Source organism: Phoxinus phoxinus (assembly GCF_949152265.1).
Source record: "Phoxinus phoxinus genome assembly, chromosome: 6".
NCBI classification, from domain to species: Eukaryota; Metazoa; Chordata; class Actinopteri; order Cypriniformes; family Leuciscidae; genus Phoxinus; species Phoxinus phoxinus.
Genome location: NC_136881.1, coordinates 10686172 through 10708703, shown reverse-complemented (window position 1 = coordinate 10708703; position 22532 = coordinate 10686172). Strand labels below are relative to the sequence as shown.

The 22532-nt window shown below is 38.0% G+C and overlaps 1 protein-coding gene across 5 annotated transcripts; it reads left to right on the top strand.

The window, feature by feature from the left end:
- Window positions 1-109: 109 nt before the first annotated feature.
- Window positions 110-21944, top strand: elf2b (E74-like factor 2b (ets domain transcription factor)). Of its 5 annotated transcripts, XM_079614916.1 has the most exons (10): window positions 6481-7399; window positions 8580-8784; window positions 8882-9002; window positions 11780-11984; window positions 18049-18156; window positions 18248-18424; window positions 18514-18594; window positions 19156-19345; window positions 19468-19821; window positions 20232-21944. In XM_079614916.1, exons 3-10 carry the CDS (start codon window positions 8928-8930, stop codon window positions 20896-20898), a joined length of 1857 nt encoding a protein of 618 aa, XP_079471042.1. In that variant the 5' UTR covers window positions 6481-7399; window positions 8580-8784; window positions 8882-8927; the 3' UTR covers window positions 20899-21944. The 5 variants fall into 5 exon arrangements, with proteins under 5 accessions (XP_079471040.1, XP_079471041.1, XP_079471042.1 ...); XM_079614914.1 differs by lacking the exons at window positions 6481-7399; window positions 8580-8784 and adding an exon at window positions 110-597; XM_079614915.1 differs by lacking the exon at window positions 8580-8784 and having other exon boundaries at window positions 6461-7399.
- The last annotated feature ends 588 nt before the right edge of the window (window positions 21945-22532 follow it).

Here is a 22532-nt window from a genome sequence, read left to right as displayed (position 1 = left end):
ACAATATCATATGAACATTTTAAAATATGGTAATTAATTAATAAAATAAGATGAAAAAAATAAGAAATATATCATGTCTATATAATATAAAACAGACATTTGGCAAGACAGGAAAAACTGCTGTAATATGTGTACAGCTGTGTAATACATTGATATAGTCTCTGACTATATTGATCAAGGCAGTAGCCTAGTTGGTTTCTGAGGGTGCATCTCTCTCTCTCTCTCTCTCTCTCTCTCTCTCTCTCTCTCTCTCTCTCTCTCTCTCTCGTTGTCATTCTATCTACTACATCATGACTCTGACCTGGATCTTCTGTCTGCAAACACAAACCCTCCATATCCTCTCTGCTCGATCAGTGTGAGGGACTGATTTGACTTGGACAAGTAGGTCTTGTGTTGGAGGAGGCCCGTCACAGTCAGTGTAGTTCAGTGTCTGTTTAGACCCGTGTATGTGATGATCAGGTGTGTTAGAGCTTAGCCGCTAACGGCCACAGTGTGACGGGCTCTAACCCACCACAGCCACCAAACTCAGTTTCTTATACCTGTGTAAACCAAACAAGTACAGAGTGTGGGTTTCATTTGGAAAAGCAGCTTTTCAAGGTAAGAAATCTACTTTTACGCTGTCCATACGCCGAAGAAGCATTAGCAGGGACTATGCGGTTATATTAGCTTAGCTCTATGTAACGAATCTATTGAGGCACTTTATGGTGCTATTTAGTGTCGCTTTGCAGTATAAAGAGGAACTCCGACATGTATACAAATGTTTTATCGATTATTTATTTGAAAGTGCCTATATTTCTTCTGTTGTGAGCTCCTCTGTGTCGTATTTGCTGGCTGGCTAAGCTAAATGCTAGCAGAGAGTTGACAACTAACGTTAACCATTTAACGTTTCGCTTCGGTGTTCATATCTCTGGTTTCCTACTAAGATTAAGCTTTTTTATGGAAGTAAAGTGTTTTAAAAAAAACATTTTCAGCATTGAAATGTACCGCTGGTTTGATGATCAACTGTTCACAAGGTTTCCTATGCTCGAAGGCTGTTTTATTTTTTAAAGAGCACACGAATACTATAAATTGTGGTTTTCCTTGTAAGGAACTGCGATAACATTGGTGTGTGGTATTTCCTTCAATGTTTATATTGTAACGCCCACTTATTTGGAGAGAGTACAGCAGGATAAGGGCTTTGTGTTAGTCACTGTTGTAAACACTGATTTAACACTCACTCTCATGGTAAATGTCAGGATTGTATTTGCTGGCATGTAACTGGTACAGTGAAATTGCAAGCCTCTGATAAGATCTCATATGCAAGGGATGTTGAAATGATGCCACAGACTTTTCTTCTAAGGTTTGGTTGATTAGCTTGGCAAGGTCACTGACCTTTACATTTGGATCAGGGACCCTATGGGGTCCACAAGGGAGTATTTTTAGGGGGTCTGTCCATAAAAATGTTTTCAGAAAAAGTACCCGAAGAAAGTTATTTAAACAAATACACATTAAATTAAAATGAATATATTATTTGAATTAAAACAAATGAATGAATAACTATAACGTACTATGACGAGAAGGGAAAAATGCAATAATGTAGTTAAATAGACCTGACAATAATATACTTTTTTTTACAGTATAAATTGGGTCTTTATACAAGAACAAACTATATTGATCTCTTTTAAACGAGTTAAGTTGGCATTCCTTTGCTCGAGGATGATCATATTTGTGGCATTTAAAAGGTTGAAAACGCTTAATTTCGACTGCTGAGAGTGGAGGGAAGTGCTGAAGTCAACAACAGCGGACTTTGATCTACCTCTGCAGTTGCTGAATTCAAGTGATAAGGTCTTTGAAAGGTGCAGATTTCTTTGCCCCATTAGGAATTACATCTCCAACATGTCTGCTTCCATATCACAGTGTGATGATACATTTTCTTAAAGCCAATGAAAGGTTATTGAGACAAATGAGCATGTAAGGACAGGTCAAAGATTGTGGAGATTAATTCATATGAGGGTGGAGCGTAAAAGCATGTGTGTGTGCGATGGATTATGTCCTGTGTGTGCGGTCATTGCAGGGTTGCAGATTGAATCCCCTTGAGTAGGGTGAGTTTCTGTTCTTGCTTTCATTGAATTTAGCTGTTTTGTTTTTTCCTGCTATGCCCACATCTCTGTTCCAGTAAACTGATTTGGACTTTATCATAGGGGGATGTTTAAATGCAAATAGGCCTAGGCATAACATATTATGTTGTCATGGAAGCAATGTGAATAATAAACTCATGAATGTTAACTGAATTTGACTTTGCTCTGAAAAGACCAGGATCATGCAAAGAAATGAAATAGGGTAAACATCATGAGGATTTAATGTTGACTTAAAAATTAAGATGGCATCAAACTGGGTTTCCCTGCTTTTCCAGATGCTCGGAGATCAATAAGCGGGGTGTGGTTCAGTGCTCTTTGGAACCAGAATTATTTCATGTGTGAAGCCTTTGCTCCCTTGGAGTTGCCATTGCATTGTTTGTCAGATGTTTTTAAAGCCATCGTTGTTCCATTTCTTAATTATTGATTTAACTGGGATAGTACCTGATCTTCTTGTATCTATTCCCCTGTTTTTCAGTTTTTTTTTGTGTGGAGTTTCTGGGCATGTTTTTTTTCATGATGATTGGACTATGTCATTTTAAATCCCTTGGTGATCTCCATTTATAATTTCTATATTGTTAAATGTCTGCACCAGTGGTGATCATTTAAATTAAGGATGCAAACGATTACGATTGACAATTGATTAATTGTCGATAAGAATTTAATCGATAAAACTTGGCCGATAAAATCAATGGTCGATTAAGCAAGGTCATTGTTAAAGTAGTTTTGAGGTGTGTTTGTCTCATGCACAATGATTTATGTGCATTATGTATTCTTCATATTGAGTACTTTAAAAAATATATTTAATATAAATTCATTTAAAATATTTTAGATCTGTTGAAATTGACACTTTGACATTATAAATTTTTCTGATTGATCAGATAAAAAAAGAAACTAAAACAAATTATGGTGTAGGCTAAAACATGAAAAAGGTCCAAGGAGTGAATAATATTTGTATTCGCTGTAGTTTAACTTGCTCACACAACCCCAGATGACTGCAATGCATTCTGTGCACTGCTGTGGTGGACTGTGGGAGGCAATGCAACCATTCCCTGAACATAACCTGCCATTATAATTTTTAGTCATCAAATAGCTGCTTTTGAATGCAGGGCCAGGGAAATTTGTCTGCTTTGTGAACCAATTTTGTGCAAGGTCAGTCAACATTTGCTCTGTGTTTGGCTCAAATATTTGACCCCCACTGACTCCTGCACAGTTTCCCCTGTTTGCCATCTGCACTTTTGTGTGTGATTCTTTTCTGAGTCGCTATATAACAATGGAACTGCCGTCTTTATTGAAATTGCCATATTATTTTTGTCCTTGGAGCAGTTTGTTTTGTTTCTAGATTTAATGAACATTTAAAGAGACAATTCACCCAACAATAAAAATTCTGTCATTATTTGCTCAAACTCGTGTCGTTCTTGAGCTGTATGATCTAGGCTACATGTGGAACTCAAAACGAGGTTAGTCAAAATCTGCTACAAGATAATTAATGCAAGCGCACCGTGAATGTGATCATGGGTTTTCCTCTTCCTGTTGTTTGGAACAACAAATGCAAACATACTTCAAATCTCAAACTGCTTGCAGCCTTGTACACTCACATTTGAAATAACATCTGCTATTTCAAATCAGCAACAAAATCTGAGATGAACTGTCACATGAATGTTTTCTATGACGCTCAAATTGCGTTACAAAGCTTATATTTCAGGTTGCTCCAGCTAACGTGCATGTGCAGTCTCAAACGTGCGCATTTTCCTTCTCCCGTTTTTATATTTATCAAAATCTTTTGATCAGACTCGGCTCAGAGAGCACAGAGATGATCGCAAATAAGTAATGCTAACATCAGCGCAGCGGCCATGGCACTGAGCGAGTAATCGTTATTATAGTTCAGAAGGGAAAACAGCCGAAGTTATCTTGTGCGAGTTGACTCGAGATACAAAAAAATGCAAAACAGCAAGTGGACTTTTGAAACTGGAATAATGAGTGGATTAAGCATGCTCTTTCAATCATCAAGAGAGGAATAGGCTGACATGGATGGATGAACTTTCTTGGCATGGAAGATTATGGATCACAGTCTGGTAGAAGGCTTCTAACATTAGTTTATTAATAACCTTATAACTTAGGTAATTAACCTTAGCTTAATAACCTTATAATTAGTTTATTAATAACCAATTAATAACCTTGTTTATTGACTTGTTAATAGCAATTTGCTGTGGAATATGTGCCGCTAGGGTCCAGTCGGGTCAAACTTTCAAATAATTGACGGCTCCGTATCTGTTCCGGGTAGTACATTTATGGCAATTCTCGATTCTGCACAGGTCCGGGTCCAACTTTCAAATAATTGATGGTTCGTCCAGGTCGGTTCTGTGTAGCGCGTTTACAGGTCTCTTCGGGTTTTGTTGTGAGTTTTTGGACCCGTGAAGACCACTAAGGGGTAGGCGATATGCCGCTAGACATGATATACTGGTAGAAATTTGTTTGTGATGTTGCTGTGCTACGCAGTCACAAAAGCTCATCATTTGCATGCGTTTTTTAACACTGCGGTTTAAAAACAAGTGATTTTTAATCATCTTGCATGCGATTGCAAGTGATTTTTAAACCGTTGGAGCTTATAAGCAGCAACTCCAGTGTTTCCCATACATTGATTTATTTGTGGCGGCCTGCCACAACATTGACCGGCCACATTATTAACAAGACTGTGGCGGCCCGAAAATATTTAGTTCTAAACTTCTCATAATAACATAAAAAGTCTTTAATGTTTTGCGCCATTGCTGTCAAATAAACTAAAATTGAAGGCGCGATAAGACTTTGTGTCCTTATCAAAAGACTGTCTGTTTGCTCTGCACAAAGACTTTGCTCACGCAATCAGCACATGAGCAGCTCAGCCTACCCAATCTCACGCCAATTCCTACGAATTTTAAGAGATGGCTAATTCGCTCCAAAATTCATACGACCTCACTAGTACGAATTTGTACGATTTTTGCTAAATCGTACATATTTTATGAGTTGCCAAATTCGTATGAATGACCTAGTACCCCTGACCCCTCCCCTAAGCCTATCATCACGTGGGTTTAGACAAATGTACGAGTGAGGTCGTACGAATTCGTACTAATTGGGCGTGAGATAGCGTTGGCTCAGCGTGTTCGATTCTCAATACCGGACAGAGGTTCACCCACCACAGTTTCACAAAATCCTGTGGGGAACACTGCAACTCTTTTCACTACATGCACACGTGAGTAATGAACTCTGTTTAATACACATACTTGCGTGTCAAAATGCCCATCTTTGCAAGTATCCTCGTAAACACAGTCATTTATGTCTTAAGTGAACAGCTGAGAAAGAAAACATGAGTATATTGGATGTGGATCTTAAAGTGACAGGAGCCTAATAAACGTGCTGTTGTCTGTGTTATTAATGTTAATCAAACAGCAAAAGAGAGAAAATCTCTCGCTGCTCTTGACTGAATCACTTCTGTTACTTTAATATGAATAAATGTAAATTTAATTTAGATTAAATCTGCGAAAATGACTGAAAATGCTGTGTTATGCATGCCATGCTATGCCACTTTGGTAAAGAAACACTGAGTTTATAGACTAAGCTCATAATGTGCATGATGTCACCCTTATTATTATAAAATGTGCTGGAGACATTTGAAATGCTTTTAGCATAGTTAATTATACTTATTTTTCAGTAAGTTTATTTTGTGGCTTAAATAAATTGCATGTTACTCAGAGACTGATATGTTTGTCAAAAATGTTACATTCAGCTGTCACAAATACGTTGAATTATGAAAATCTAATTTATTTTTTGGTTTATATTATAATTTTATTAGAATTTATTATAACAACGACAATCTTTTATTTTAACCCATGAAAATGCAGACCCTGTAGTACATACAAGTGAAAAATCACCTTTTAAAACTGTTTTTCCATTATTACCCTTCAGCAGATTTTGACCTAAGACTCTGAATATATTTGCACTCATACTTTTATAGGGCTCTTTGTCATTGCAGACTTTTATTTTATGGTTAAGAGCAGCATAACCATTGTTTAAAGTATCTCTTCTTGTGTTCCATGGAAGAAGGCTACATGTCTACAGAGTTGAGCTGAATCTAGTAAAAACAGAAGTGGGTTTTTGTCAGTTAGGTGATGTGTTTTGACAGAGGCGATATTCTCATTGAGAAATAATTCGTTGCATCTGGAGGACTTTTGGGTGGAGGCTGAATTTTGGCATCCACTGCGTGTGTGTGTGTGTGTTTCTAAAGGTGGGACGTTGCATCACTGGAGAGTCTGTTGAGGACACAAAAGCAGCGTTGTGCCTTGGTCATGTGATGCCTGTTCGGAAAGCTCAGACCATGTGATCCTGCCTCACAGAATGCTGAGTCGAACTTACAAATGCTGCCTCACCCTTGAGATGTGAGTATGATAGAGTGAACGACTGAGAAGAAGAGAAAGAAACAGCGCCATTAAAGAATGATGACATAGAGGAACAGGTGTGAACAAGACGGGAAGCGAAAGCAATAGTGTGCCAAATGCTACGGTGTAGCAGACTACGTGCACTTCTCTGATTCGGTCCTTACTCACTCTTTCCCTGATGGTGCTGTGGGGAAAGTGGCTGTGTTCTGTCGAGTCAGTTTGTTGGAATGTGGAGATTTTGCAAGGACAAGAAGCGACGGCTGAAGTGGACCATGAGTGTCTCAGAATGTGTTCTAGGAAATTGGGATACGTCTCGGAATGGAAAAGAAACGCTGTGGAATTCCATGGCTGCACCAGGAACAATAGGTTGGAAACAGATGAATTACAGCTTGAACTTCCTTGATGCTATCTAATAACACAGCTTGAGTTGAATTGAAACACCCTTCAAGTAATAGTACACTCATCAAGCTATTCAGCCAGAAGAGGATGAGTGATTGTAGGCTATGCAGGCATTTGAAGTAATTTCTTTATATTTAAAGAGCTTAAAGCACAAGATGTTCTTTCACTGCAGTTATGAGGAAAGCTCTAATGGGGAAGTTGAAAGAAACTTGTCATTTTGTGATTTGCGGATAACATGATCCAGATGCATCTGTGAGGAAGTGTGTGTGTGCGCTTGTCACGTTTAGGTGCCACACCTCTTCGCCCCTGCGCAGACCTTGTGACTGCGTTGCTGTGGCAATTGAACAGAGAATTTATCAGATGACTTTAACAATCTTCAGTGTCTGTCATCACCATGGTGCTCTTTATTTACTCTTTGCGATTAATGAGAGGAAAAGCAATCATCCGCGGTGCCATGAAGACATGTTATGCGGTGTAAGTTCAATTCTTTCATTTACTCTGTCTGGCTCATATGAGTTTAGCAGAATTTTCATTCTTTTCTTCTTCATATAATGCAACGCAGACTCATTTGTTGGATTTGGTGATGAAAAAGCACCATAAAAGTAGTCCATGCGGCTTGCAACGTAATCGGTTACCACCACAACAGACAACAAGCATGCCATTATTTGAGTGTACATGAATGAGTTTTAAGAGCTGTGGTGGAGGGTATAGTTGTAAATAACGTTTATTTTCTCAAACAAAGCTATCGGATGACTCCGGAAGACTTATGTTGTGATGAAACATCTTGGCTAAAAATGTAGGCTATATTTGGTACAATTTAATTTTAATATTATTAGCCTTTGATTGAAAGCATTTGCTAATTTCAAAAATGTTCCAAGTGATTTGATTGTTGATTGGAAATTTTGTTTAGTTGCCATTATTATTATGGCATATGCGCTCTGAAAATCTTTAATGTAATATTTTAAAAACTATGCAATCTATGTAATTATGCATATGTTGGCTTCTATTCCAGATAGAGATTTGGCTTTTTTTGACTCAATACTACTAGTGTAACACAATACTAACATTTGATATTAACAAAAGTGGCTTTTGGTTAATATAAGCCCTGAAACGACAAGCTGTTCACAAGAGAAATGTTTAATTTTTGTTTGTTTCCTTTCGTATTGCATGAGATTTCAAATGCATTCTATGTTTTCGTTATCTTATGTTCAAGCAATACTTTCTATTCACATTTTCTCTCTCTGAAAACTGAAAATGCCATTTTAGATTGATCATTTTCAGTAACTGGAATTTTAAAGCATCGCTAGTCATATGGAATATTTTTATGGTGCTTTTTGGTCATTTTCGGGACTTTACAGCATTTGCCCCCTTTCACTTATTTTGCATTGAAAAGAATGGCGAGAACATTCTGCCTAACCTCAGCTTTTGTGTTTCTTGGATAAAATTAAGTCATACAGGCGTGGAAAAACATGACGGGTGTGTGAATAATGACAGAAGTATCCCTTTTATTTTCAATGGTCTGAGCATGTGCGTGCTGCCGTTTTATTGCCCAGTCACTTTAGCTGTCTGGAGCGTGGTAGCAAAGTCACTCAATAATTCAGCTGCTAGACTATCCCACTGACGTTTCTTGTTTCTCTTCCTTTCTTTTACGAAGGTGTATTGAGAAGGACTGGGAGAATTTTGCAGCTGTAATAGTTCATTTCAGCGCCACAAACAAAAGCATGTTGGCTGTTGCCATGGCGTCAGTGTTTCACAGACAGGCTTCCTGTTTTGGTGTTTGGTTACTTAGCAAGAGTGAGTTTCCTGTTGAACCAGACTGACAGAACAGGAGAGCGGGTTGCTTTGGCTCTGCACATGAGGTTAATGAATGTTTGAGAAATATTGTTTCTTTGGAGTGCAAATGATAATTTTTTTCACTTTGTGTCTTTTGTCTCTTTTCGTGCTGTCCGACTGCAGTCCTGGAGTTTGCCACAGGGGGTCAGCAGAGTGTGGGGCATGAGTCATGACGTCTGTGGTGCTTGTAGACAGTGGAGGAGCAGTGGTGGAGTATGTCACTGCAGTGGACGACCATTTACCGGTAAGAATTTCACAACTACAAAACTTTCTCTAAGCATTACAAAAATTTACAGCAATTTACAAAAATCAAGTTTTTAATGTTGTTTATACGTCTATGTGGTGTTTGTAATATGCTTTAAGGCAAACCATGTGCAAATTCATCAATCAACACCATTGCTGACATGCTGAGTATTTTCTCCTTAAAAACGCAGTTTACCAAAACGCGGTTTGAAATCGCCCTTGCCCTTGTTCTCTACATCACACTCATGTAACCAATCACGTCAACTTGTGGGCGGGATTTAGCATATCATTAACTATGCTCTGAAGCAGGGGAGTCTCAAGTAAAGCCAGGATATCACAGTATATTTTTCTGTTGATATGAAAAACTGGGTACATTTAGCAATATAGCAGGTGGATTATGTATATGTATGATGTAGCCTATATTACGATGTTATGATATACTTTTCTCCACTGATGTTCTAAGTTGTTCAAAGCGTTTGTTCAAAGTGTCTTTCGAAGGCAGCTGTCTGACTCTTGAGACGGCGAACGGGAACCTGGTTTGTGTAACATTAGCGGCACATTATTAGCTGTCTGATAACGTAGTCAAGCAAAAGGCTAATCATATCAATTACTGTTATGTGTCTGATGTAGAGAGCGATACATAAAACGCATTACCATTCCGATACATCTTGTAGATGAGCCTGTATAATTCACTCGCACACTTCTTCTGAATTAGAACTGGTTCAAACATATATGGCTGAATTAAACCAGTATTTCCACTTGCCATTGTGTAGCGTTTACTATAGTAAAGTTGACCAAGTGGATCTCTGAGCTGGTGTGAGTGAGTGGAGGCGGGGACTAATATGCATATTCATGGATCCGACTAAATGACATAAGGCAAAGGTGTGGAGTTACATTCCAGCTATTTTAAGGCATGAAGAAATTATTTTCACAGGGAAAGAATGTTTAAATATGTCATTTTGGTGATCAAAGATGAGTTTAAAGGCATTCATTTGACCCCAGGGGGACTTTAAGTTGCTGCTAGTCTCATATCCTCAGCCCACTTGTCTGAAGTATATTGCACTCAAATATTGCAATATGATTGGCTGGCATTACACAATTTGCAGGAATCAGGCATGCCATACTCTTGCATATTTTTGTCTAGTGGCAAGAAGTTTGTCAACTTTGTAGTTTATTATGTCAAGAACTGACCAAAGATCAGCCAATCAGATTAGAGTTTGCCAGCCCATATACATCAGATGATCCGTGAGATGGAACAGTAACGTCTTATGCTGAGAGTAGGGTGCTCTTTTTTTGAGGCACAAGCAAGAAAATGAACATTTATGGATTTATGTCTGATTTTGTTTCAACCACTCTTGTGTGATCAACTTTAGTTCAGTATTATGACATGACATTTAAATGGAAAAATTAATGAGAAAATTCGCCATTTCCTTAATATTAGAGAAGGAACACCATTCCTGAGGGGATTTTTTAACTTACACAAATGAATTGTTCACCACTAGACTAGCTTTTATTTTTATATTTTCAGTTCAAATTTTAGTTTTAGTAATTTCGTTTTGGGCTTTTGTCATTTTTAATAGTTTGTTTTTTGTATTTCTAGTTTTAGTAATTTTAGTACTTCAACTTAGTTATTTTGTTTCAGTTAGTTTTTAAAGTTTGTTTCTCATCTAATTTTTATATTTTGTTTTATTTTATTTCAGCTTTATTTCAGTTACCGACCGTTAGATTTTAGTTAATTTTTTTTTTCTTCCTTTTAGTAAACTAACAATGCTGATGTGCACTATAGTCACGTCAATTTCTGTCTACGCAAGACTATGTTTGTGACATCCCCTGAATACCAGCTTATGATATTTATTTTCCAGTATATGTTAAGGAATGTTTTACACCAATCAAGATAACTATAATTTTAGCGTTTTAATAATAATTATAAATTGGGAAGTCCACACCACAGCTATAACGACACAGGAACAATATCATTAGAATCTCTTCCAGAAAGATTTTTTCTAGCTGATGAATCCACCTGACTTTAAAGAGCTTGAGCATTAAAGCAGCAGACAACTTAATCGTCCGTTTGTGTGGACGACGCTATATTGTACGGTGTACGCTATTATAGTGGTCGGCCGATATATTGCCAAGACTGATATATCAGACGTTATTTGGCATATTTTAATTATCATCATCGGCTGATCTTTTTTTGTGTATATTTAAATATATATATTTAGCCCCATCAGACCACCCTATTGGCATGGGCCATCAAAATTCAATATCGATCCGATCGACCACTACTAATATTTATCTTTCTAAATGCTCATTTATACTTCTTCGTCAGACCTACGCCAGAGCCTCTACGCTGTAGGCAACGCGTTGGTTTTCATTTATACTTCTGCGTCGTTGACCGCGTTGACTTGCAATTACACATGTGGAGGGAGCATGTGAAACCCGAGGGAGGGGTTCTAGCAGACCAATCACAGCGCTTGCGTCCATGTAGAATTGACGCGTTGTTACATTTTTGGAGAGGTGCACGTCAGTGTACGCCAAAGGGTACGCGCACTACACACAGCCTACGACGTACTGTAGCTACGGCGTGAGTTCGACGCAGAAGTATAAATTGGACTTTAGTGTGAACAACCCTTTAACGTTTTGTGGAAATCAAAAATCTTGTTCATTATATTGCAGTAAAACTTTACAGCAACTCTTGAAATCTATATCTGTTATAATGTGTGGAATGTTTAGTTTTCTGGTTTCTTGTTGATCCTGACACCTCTGTTGTCTGTCTAGGAGGAGGGTGTTTATGAGGTTGAGGGAGAGATGGAGGGAGAGGTGGAAGGAGAGGAGGAGTACCCTGCGGTGATCGTGGAGCCAGTGCCCGGTGCGCGGTTGGAGCAGGGCTTCGCTGCTCAGGTGCTGGTGTACGACGATGAGACTTACCTGATGCAGGGAGTAGCTGAGGAGCAGGAGGTGGAGACTGAGGTGCTGGAGACAGGTGAGAACACTGTTCCAAACAGTCAACCTATGAGCACACCTGACCAGGAACACTCTTCATACACTCTTTCATGCTTCAGGAACACTTCATGGACACGCATACACAGTCTTTAATGAATGCACTCTAAACATAAATGTTAATAGATAGGGCTGCACTGTTGTTCTGTAAAATTATTATTATCAATTATAATGAATAAATACTTTTTTATTTTGCAGGATTGCAATTTAAAACAGTATTACATTTCTTTATTGATTACATTTTTGTCAATAAAAGTAATAATTTATAATTATAATAAAATATTTATTGTTACATAATTATAATAATATATGAATTATCATTATAAATGTATTATGAATCATAAATACATATATTATTGTTATTGTGTAGTCATATTAAATGGGGAGGAAATGTTTTTCCTCTTCTTTTTTTTTGTTCTTGGCTGATTGCATGCATGTAAAGAAGACCTTTTTAAAAAATATATTCTAGTTATTGAAATACATTTCAATACAAAAGTGCTGGCGTGTCTGTTCATGATTTGTCATAAGTCAACTTCTAGCTGTTCAAAACATGAATGAATTCCCCATTAAAATGGCAGATAAATAACTTTTTCCCCACACACTTATCACAGCTACCACTGTTACTTCATGTTCTTTTGTTCACATGAGCTAAATGCTCTCTGTTCTAGTGATTGCATGGTAAAATATTTTGAATCCTGTGATATCCAGCAGTTGCTGTTGGCAGTGAGACTTTGTGAAGCCAACGTTTGCAAAACATCTGACTGTGTATCCAGCATTATGCATTTGTAAACATTAATCGCTCAAACTAAATACTTCATGGTAGACATTGATGCATATTAATTGCTGCAGTCTCAGGCATGGGGAGAGAGTTGACTATAACAGTTGCACATTGCTCTCTTATGTCCATGTCAGTGATTAGGTATCCTGTTTTTTTTTTTGTGTGCGTGCATACTCTTGTTTGTTATTATATGTAGTATATGGAATGGCAATATGCCATCCCTATGGGCTGGGATTTATGGGTTATTTAGTGATGCATCATTTCAGAGGTTAACCACATAAGCACGATTCTGCTATACAATCAACCCTGTGGCACAAAGATTGTTTTCTTGTATTGGTTACAGTTACTAGCAGTCAAACAAAGGGCTATGCTTCTATTTTTACAACCAATCTCTGTGTTTAGAACTACATTTTACTGATCTAGCAGAGATTGGAACTTTAAAGGGAGAGTTCACCCAAAAGGGAAAGTCAACATTTGTTCACCCACATGTTGTCCAACCCATTGTAGATTAATGTGTTCATGGATCACAAAAGGAGACGCTAAAGCTGAATGTTAAGAACTGACAACCTCATTCACCATTCACTTTTATTGTATGGACAAAAGCAATGGAAGTGAATGATGTCTGGGTCTTCCTAGCATCTAATTTTGTGTTTCTCTGAGGAAGTAAGCAATACTTGTTTGGAGCAACATGAGGTTGAGTAGATCATGTATAAAATCGTGTTTTATAGATTTGGTGGCAAGGCCCTGTCAGTTATTGGTCTCTACTGGCCTCTTGTGGACATTCTTTGAAGTTCGGTGCAGAAAATGGTCATTCCTCACATTATAATACTTATTGCAAGTATTATAATAAAACTGATAATAATACTTAATGACTTGTAATACTCATGTCAATAAGTCACTTAACGATTTATAATTCTTATGTCACGTGACATCATACAACTCCCATAATATTCGTTCATACATATTTCGGAGACTTTGAGATCACAGTTGAAAGTGCTAAACATTTTTTGAAAAATGACCCTTAAATTAAAGATAATAAAATACAAAATGCCATGCAAAAAAATAATATAGAAAAAGAAACGCATACTTATGTCATAATATTCGTGTCTGTTCAGAACAATTATTTTCAGTGATTTATAGATGTCTCAGATACATAAAGATCACAGCTCAAAGTGCTTAAAATACAATAGGATGATGTATAAGAACATTTTATGAAGAATGTCTCTCTAGATAAGAATACAATACAAAGTACGACGCTAAAAGTATATGGAAATGGAAACGCCTACTGTCATAGAACTGTTATTTTCACTGATTTAATTTCACTTTGTGGACAATGTTATATTTATGTACATACATACGTATGTGCTTTATGTTAATATTTAAAATATTTTTTTTTGTAAACGAATACTTGCTAATTCTTTCTCTCCGCTGTTGACGTAAATCGAACGTAACGCAGAGCGCGCGGAGGATTTCCTGTGTTTGGCGCGGAAGGATCTGTGCGCTCTGTTGAGTTTGTGGAGATTTCCTGTGGAGGCGGAGTGATCTGCGAGTCGTGCGTCTCTAAACGCTTTCAATGCGAGTCAATGTGAATCTGCACCTCTGGACGAAACATGGCGACGTCGCTGCATGAGGGACCCGCTAACCAGCTCGATCTACTTATCCGAGCAGGTAAAAAGAGCAAAGCGCGTGTTCTTCCTCGCCAGCGTGGGTTTGTTTGGGGTGCAGCAGAACAGTGCTCGCGCCACAGCGCTGAGATCCGCGAAGTTGTGCTCTAAAGTAATGGAGGGCATTTCAGGAAGTGATCACCTTGGTTGGCAACCTGCATGGCGTTGCCTAATTTTCTTGTCTGTTTTCTTGGAGTGTTAAAAAGTAGCGTTAAGGTGTGCATGCTGTGTTATGCGTGATCAGCGTGCACAGTGTTCAGTTTGCACGGCGCTGAGGGCGTTTTTGATGTGGAGTGTGTTAAAATAACGGGTTTCTCTGGAGGTGGTGCGCTGCTCTGAAACCAGGAAGTGGGAGAGATGTTGTCTTTCCTACGTCTTTGCCACGCTGTCTGGAGTCGGAAGGGCACTGAGTTTTATTTTTAACTCTTAAATACAGCCTACAAAAATGTGATTTCTAGTGAAATCTGTCGATTTAATTGTATTCTTTCTAAAATAGTGCCTGGGAGCTTTATGTTTGACTATTGGATTATTTTAATGCATCATCTTCAACGGAAATGTGGCATATTAGAGGGAAACATACACGCGGAGCAACTACATTACAACTACGTTTTAATTTCTTTATGATGTTAAGATGTATGCAAAAACAAAGAGTTTGTGTAATAAGATACATGTTTGCTTCACATCGCAGATGTCCCGTTATCTAAACGTGGTCGCTCAATTTAGCGCTGAATGTTAATCTCCGCGAGCAACATTTATAGCTTAATTATTTCTTTTAACACCACTTTGTTTTTTCTGACCTGTAATGTGTTGCTGTAAAAGTGTCGAGTGGATATTTTGACTTCTTTTAATGTGAATGTTTAGATTTTTAGAGCTAATTTGATGGCGGAAGCATTGTTATTCCACTGGGCTGTCTAAATGTTGAGTGACAGCACTCGTCGTCCAATAGTATTCGCGCCGCTTTCGAAATCCTACACCCGACCAATCGTCTTGTCTGTTTCTTGGGGCGTTGATTAGAAAGTCGCCCAATCAGATTCGGGGCGGGGATTGAGTGGCAGGAAGCTCGGAGAGCGTCTTCAGAAAGAACTGGAGGGAAAGCTCTGACGACTGTAAACACGGAAGTGAGGAGGGACAGCACTACTTTCTTGTGGACCGCTATTTTAGTGACAGACAAAATAGTACCACGATGTTCAGTCTCCTGTGTCAGTTGTTCAGCTGAATCATTACTACTATTAACGATTTATTGTTTATAATTATATGATTGTTAACAATGACGTGACTGCTATTTAACGGATATTGTAATATTTTAGATTTAAGTGAATCTGCATTCCTTTCTCATATTGACAAAGCATGTGTTGTATTTTCTGCTTATTTTTTAAGAGATTTTAGTGTTGGTTTAACTGCAATTTTCTTCTTCCAGATTTGGGTTTTACAGATCAAATGTACCCTTTGTCTTAATGGGTAGTTAACTCAAAAATAAAAATGGTCAAAAATTCTTAACTCACGTTCTTCCACAAGTAAATAATATAGGAAATAACATAATTAATTTTTTTGCATGAACTAGCGTTTTAAATGTTCAAGAATGTTAAGAATAGAAATATTGTAGTCAAAAACGCAACAAAAACAGCCTTTTTACAGGTATAACTTTTTTAATTTGTATAAATTGCACAAATAGTTTGAAAGCAGTCTTATTCTCTTAAAGTGTTGGCAGCCATATGGATTTTCTGTTAATAACTACACAAATGTGTCCTGTCTCCAAGGGCAGATCTATCTGAATACAGGAAGTAAATGCATGCCGGGTCACCCATTCTAGAGGACACCGTGTGTATGTGTTTATGACTGGGACTGCCTAAAGATAGCCCCGTGAGCAGCAACAGACCAACATAGCCAAACATGGGCAGGGTCAGGTTTTAATGGGACTTGAGTGACGGCTTGGATAGACTGGCACAGGTGCTAGTTGCTCTGGGTGTTAACGTCAAAGAGAAATGAGGCTAGAGGTTCAGTCCTATATATGCTCGAACTGCTTGTCTGAGATCAGTCTCTGCACCTGTTTGTTAATTAGAGCCAGTTAGCAGATTTTTTTTTATCTAAACTGTCTTAGAACACACTAATTGGGCTTTGAGAAGACTGATCGCAGGTACGACTCCTGTGGATCTATTTAGGTCCAAAGGCAGGATCTCAAGAAGTCTACAGTTGCACTTTTGCATTAATAGGCATGTCCTCTCACACCCATTTGTGTTGGTTATGTTTAGTGATTCTAAACATTAATTCTCTGAGTGCTTAACTTGCATTGTCTCATGTAAGCTCTCTTTGAAAGGGATTGCATTTCAATCACTTTGTCTCTACGAATTATTGGTGTTGACTGTCAGGTAGTTTATTTGTCAGTCAGTAATCTAAAGCTCATAAATACCATATTAAAGTGTCAATCACACACTTAATAAAGTCTCCACACTAAGTGAATGTCATCCAATGAACTTATTCATCCCTAAAGATTTTTCATGGGCAAACCATTTTAATTCTATAAAAAAAAAAAGATTAAATATATTTTTTGTTTTTGATTTATAGTTTTTGCTGGACTGTTTTGTCACCCATACCCAAACATGTCTCACACTCTGTGGGGTTCAATTATATTCATTTTTATTATTATTTTTTTGGATGATGATTTTGAGTTACCATGAACACACAGGTTTTCCACCCAATAGCACCCTCTATTGAGAGTTCAGTGTACAAATATTACATTTGAAACATGAAGATTAGTTTGTACCTGCAGTGCAGTCCTCATTGTATGTGGCATTTATTAATTACGCTACTGTCCAAAAGTTTGGGGTCAGTAAGACTTTTTAGCAAGGACACATTTAATTGATTGATATTGACAGTAAATATGTTTATAATGTTACAAAATATTTCTGTTTTAAATAAATGCTGTCTATGTAAACTTTCTATTCATTAAAGAATCCTGAAAAAACATCAGTTTCCACTAAAAATATTAGGCAGCACAACTGTTTTCAACATTAATAATAATAAATGTTTCTTGAGGAGTAAATCAGCATGTTAGAATGATTTCTGAAGGATCATGTGACTGAAGACTGAAGTAATGATGCTGAAAATTCTGCTTTGGATCACAGGAATAAATTCGATTTTAAAATATATTCAAATAGTAAACGGGTATTTTAAGTTGTATTAATATTTCCACAATATCTGTATTTTTGACCAAATAATTACAGCCTTGGTGAGCAAAATATATATTTTTCCAAAAACATTTGAAAAATCTTATCGTCCCCAATCTTTTGAACTGTAGTGTATCAACATAACTGACAGATCAAAATCAAATGATTAACCATAAGAAACTGTACAATGAGGAATGTAATAAAGTAAAGCTGTCACAATATTAACCAGTAAGTTTTATTAAACAGATGGTTCAAGGTGTTTTATTTTATTTTACATATAAAGGTATACTTTTAAATGCTGGTGTAGACACTTTGCTATTAAATAATGCTGTATAAATGTAATGATACTTTTTTTAAAATTGTTAATAATGCACCCAATATTTTACAAACGAAGTTCACAGGAATATGACGTTTTGTTTGTGTGTGTTTTGTCTGTTGCAGTGGAAGCATCAGTTCATGGTGTGCATTGCTCTGATAAAACCATCGAGGCTGCTGAAGCTCTTCTACACATGGACTCTCCCTCCAGCCTGCGTGGAGACCGGAGCCCAGGTGAACAGTGCTTTCTCACCCCCCTTCAGTTACAGGTTCACATTGTGAGAAAAACATAATTTCTATAATGATTTGTTTTTCTGTTGTGTAGAGGTGTTTGTGCCTCCATGTATCAACACTTCGGAGTTCCTGCATGCGGCTATGCGACCTGACGTGCTGACAGAGACGGTGGTGGAGGTCAGCACAGAGGACTCCGAGCCCATGGAGGTGGTTACAGTTTTTCAGGAACCTGAGATGCTGGAGACGGAGCCCAGCAAGAGAAGAAAATGTGAGAACACAAGATTATCACCAAACGTGCTATTTAGATCATTTTTGAGCAAGCTTTTTAACTGTTGTTTGTGTGTTTCATCCTTTTAGCTGGGCGGAAACCCAAACCCCATCACATTTCAAACGGATCTCCAGATCTGGGCATCAAGAAAAAGTCTAGGGAAGGGAAAGGTACATCCTATACATTCAGTGTTACTTGCATATGATATGGGTGAAGAAACATCTGGGCCCTATTTCACTCAAATAATATACAAGTACAAATCAAAAAGGAATAAAGTAAATTTGCATAAAATTATGTAACTAATGTGATCTCATTCTCATATGAGTTATTGTTGTACATCATGACAGTATTCATTGTTAATGAATTAAATGGGTTTTGGTTTATTTTATTCTATCATTACTTAAGAAACACTAAACACTAAACAATTTGTACAATATATACTTTGTTGTTATCTTATACAAATAGGATTAATGAAGTAATGATGCTGAAAATCATTGTAAAATTTTTAAAAATATTTCACTTTTTACTGACCCTGGTAACATTACATGTATGTAATGAGCAGTATTGAATATGTAGTGTATATAGTAAATTGCTATGTGATTGGGAAATGTTTGACATGTTCTTGACATGATTTGTAAGATCCATCTTAATAGAATTTATTAGATGATCATTTATCAGCTAATATTGTTTATATTATGTGGATCTTATGCTATATTTGTGTTTTCTTACAGGAAGTACATACCTGTGGGAGTTCCTGTTGGACCTGCTGCAGGATAAGAACACCTGTCCCAGGTACATTAAGTGGACACAGAGGGAGAAAGGCATCTTCAAGCTGGTGGACTCTAAAGCTGTGTCAAAGCTCTGGGGCAAACACAAGAACAAACCAGACATGAACTATGAAACCATGGGCAGAGCGCTAAGGTGAGAGAGAACCTTGTGTGTGCAAACATCGTAAGATATTGAAGACAATTCACATGACTGGAATGACATATTGACCAATTGGTCCACCTGGAATTATGTTATTGTCTCGGTTTCTCCCTCAGGTATTACTATCAGAGAGGTATCTTGGCTAAAGTAGAGGGACAGAGGTTGGTCTACCAGTTTAAGGAAATGCCTAAAGACATTGTCATCATCGATGATGATAAATGCGACCCTGGCGATGACGTAATCGGAGAGAAGGCCTATGAACGCGTTCCTCCCTCATCTGACACTCTATTGACGTCTGACCTCTCCAAAACGCCTGCCATCTTGAGAGGGGGCGGAAGGACTTTAGTCCACCCAGGCTCCCCGAAAGCTAAAGCTGCACTCACTGCAACTCCCCTTCAGCGCATCGTAACAGTCTCCACGACAACTGATCCGTCCCATGCCACCATTATTTCCAATGCCAACGCACCCAGGTAACCAGACCTAAAGGGCGCCTGTTATGCTTTTTAAAATTTTACCTATCTTTTAGTGTATAATGTGCATCTAAACTATGCAATATTACAAAGCTCAATGTCTAAAGCAAAGGGAGTTAATTTCAGAAACTTGACGGAAATGCTTTGTTTGTAGTCCTGCCATTATTATATACATCACAGTTACACATTTGCATAATGTTTAGCTGTCCAATCAAATCAGACTGGATTTAAAACAGAGGGTTTAAAGAGGTGCTACAGCAAAGTACATTATGAGATTTTTTTTTGAAATCATGTAAATTAATTCTAGCTTACCCCAAAAATACAATAACGAACTTGTAAATGAGTATAGTATGAGTAGGTTAATTTTCTGTGACAAATATTGTTGTTTTAAAACATCATCTTGTGTCCAGGACTGTGCGGGTTGCTATGCAAGTGCCGGTCGTTATGACAAACTCCTTGGGACAGAAGATCTCCACAGTGGCCGTGCAGTCAGCAAACCCTTCGCTCTTCACCACAGCGCCCACCAATGCTGGCTCAGCGACTGGCATGAACGCACCTAAAGTCCTAATCCAGACCATGCCAACGATGGTGCCCGCCACAGCAGAGAATGGTGACAGGATCACAGTTCAGCTCGCCAAGATAATCACCATCCCCGCATCCCAGCTCACGCAGTGCCAGCTTCAGGCCAAACCGGGCAGCCCCACAGGCATCAATCTGATGGGCGTCCGAGCCCTCACGCCCGTGTCTATGGCGCAGGGGACGCAGGTGGTCAGACTGGCAGTTCCTGCCCAGCAGAGTCAGGCGAAGACGCATGTTCCCGTTTCAATCCAGACGCAAACTCGAGTCCCAATCTCCGTTCAGACGGCTTGCACTCCGGCACAGAGTCCGGTGTCAGTCCCATTTCAGATCCAGATTCAGCAGAGCCAGCTCTCTCCGAAAGCAAAGAGCGCAGCCCAACCCTCAGAGTCCAAACCCGACAGCACTTCCGCAGGACAGCCTGAGCAGGACAGTCCCACACGGGCAGCAGCAGAGGTGGCAGAGGAAGGTTCGAAACCACAGTTCGCAGCAGAGAGCTGAAGAGTGCTGCGTTTTGTCAGTCATGAACTTTATAATAAATGAATTTATAATCCCCAGATACTATTCAATCGCATTCTGGGAAATCAAACTGGAGTTGTACAGTTTCAAGTTCAAGTGTGGTTTCATTTTATATATTCTAAGCAGGCAAAGACTCAGCCTGTGTCAGCGCCCCATTTCTCGCATCATATGAATTAAACCTGGATGTCCATCATTTCAATTATGATTTGTTAAAGGGACCAATGTAAAGAACACTACAGTTCTCCACTTAAAAAACAAACAAAACCTATTTTGACACTAATAACAGCTAAGCAGAACACTAAGGAGTGAGTAGTTGTAGTCAAGTATGTGAACTTTTGAGGGAGGATAAATTCAGCTTTTTATAACTTGTATAAAGATTTTTTTCTTTAACCTTAAAATTGCAAGGCAAAACCAGCAGTTTCTTTTGATGATCACTGTGAGTCCACGCTTCTGCCCGTGCTTCACAGGAACGTGTCGATTCTCCCTCCACCTCTACGAAGGGAAGAAATGAACTTTGTATATAGGAATTATACAGTTTACTGAATTTATAAACAATGCAGCCTTAGAACAGTTTTTTTCTTTTCCTTTTTTTTTAAATCAAGCTTAAACTTTTGTGTTACGCTCATGTTTTGTTGTTGTTGTTTTTTTTCCTCACACATTGTACCAAGCACAGTATTATTGGCAAACAAACTGCAAAGCATTTTTGCATTCCCATTTCAATCTGGATTTAGTAAAAGACCATACTATTTGGGTGTAATCAAATCTGGGTCCAAATCCTGGAACGATGGCAATTTGTCAACACAAAAGAAAAAAGGTCAATCGGCAGCATGCATCTTCACTGCAAATACATTTCTTACGCATTTGTTTTCTTTTGCTTTTTATTAGTCCTTAAAGAGGGAGAGCAAGATGTTTGTGTTCAGAATAATCTAGTTTGTATATTCAACATTTGAAGTATATTCTATTTTGTTGTACTCTTGTTTCAAAGTGTACTCAAGTAGGTTTTACTTAAATATAAAAATATTCCTGAATTTGAGTGGTGTTGTTTTTGTCAGCTGCAGAACTGTTTTGTTTTTTTTTGCATGGTTTTGGCTCACCTTTTCACTTTCTCAGAAAAATGACAGTTTTGACCGAATTTGAGCTTCGGATGCATTGAAATGTTTGAACTTTTACAGCCAGACCATATGAAACCCCAGACCGGATATGATGTAATCTAAACTAGTGAAAAACAGTAGGACCACTAAAGTCCAGTAAAATTATATTCTTTGAACTGTATTTCGGTAAAATGGGCAGTTATGAATGATTGTCTAAAATTCGTACATTCTGTTCAAAAATTCTGTTTTTCATAGGAGACTAACATCTGACTTTAATTAGAAACATCCAATATAGATTGCAGTATATTTACAACTAGAAAAACAAACACAAAAGCTAACAGAATTTAGGTATATGTGTGTTACCCACTGATAATAAAAATGCAGACACAAAATTCTTGAAATGCCAAGCAAACTGAAACAAGAAAATGACATAAAACACTGGACAGAAGACCTAGACTAAACATGTCCAGACCCACTGAATGCTGCCCTAGCCTGATAGTCCTGGCTAAAAGAAGACAAGTTAGG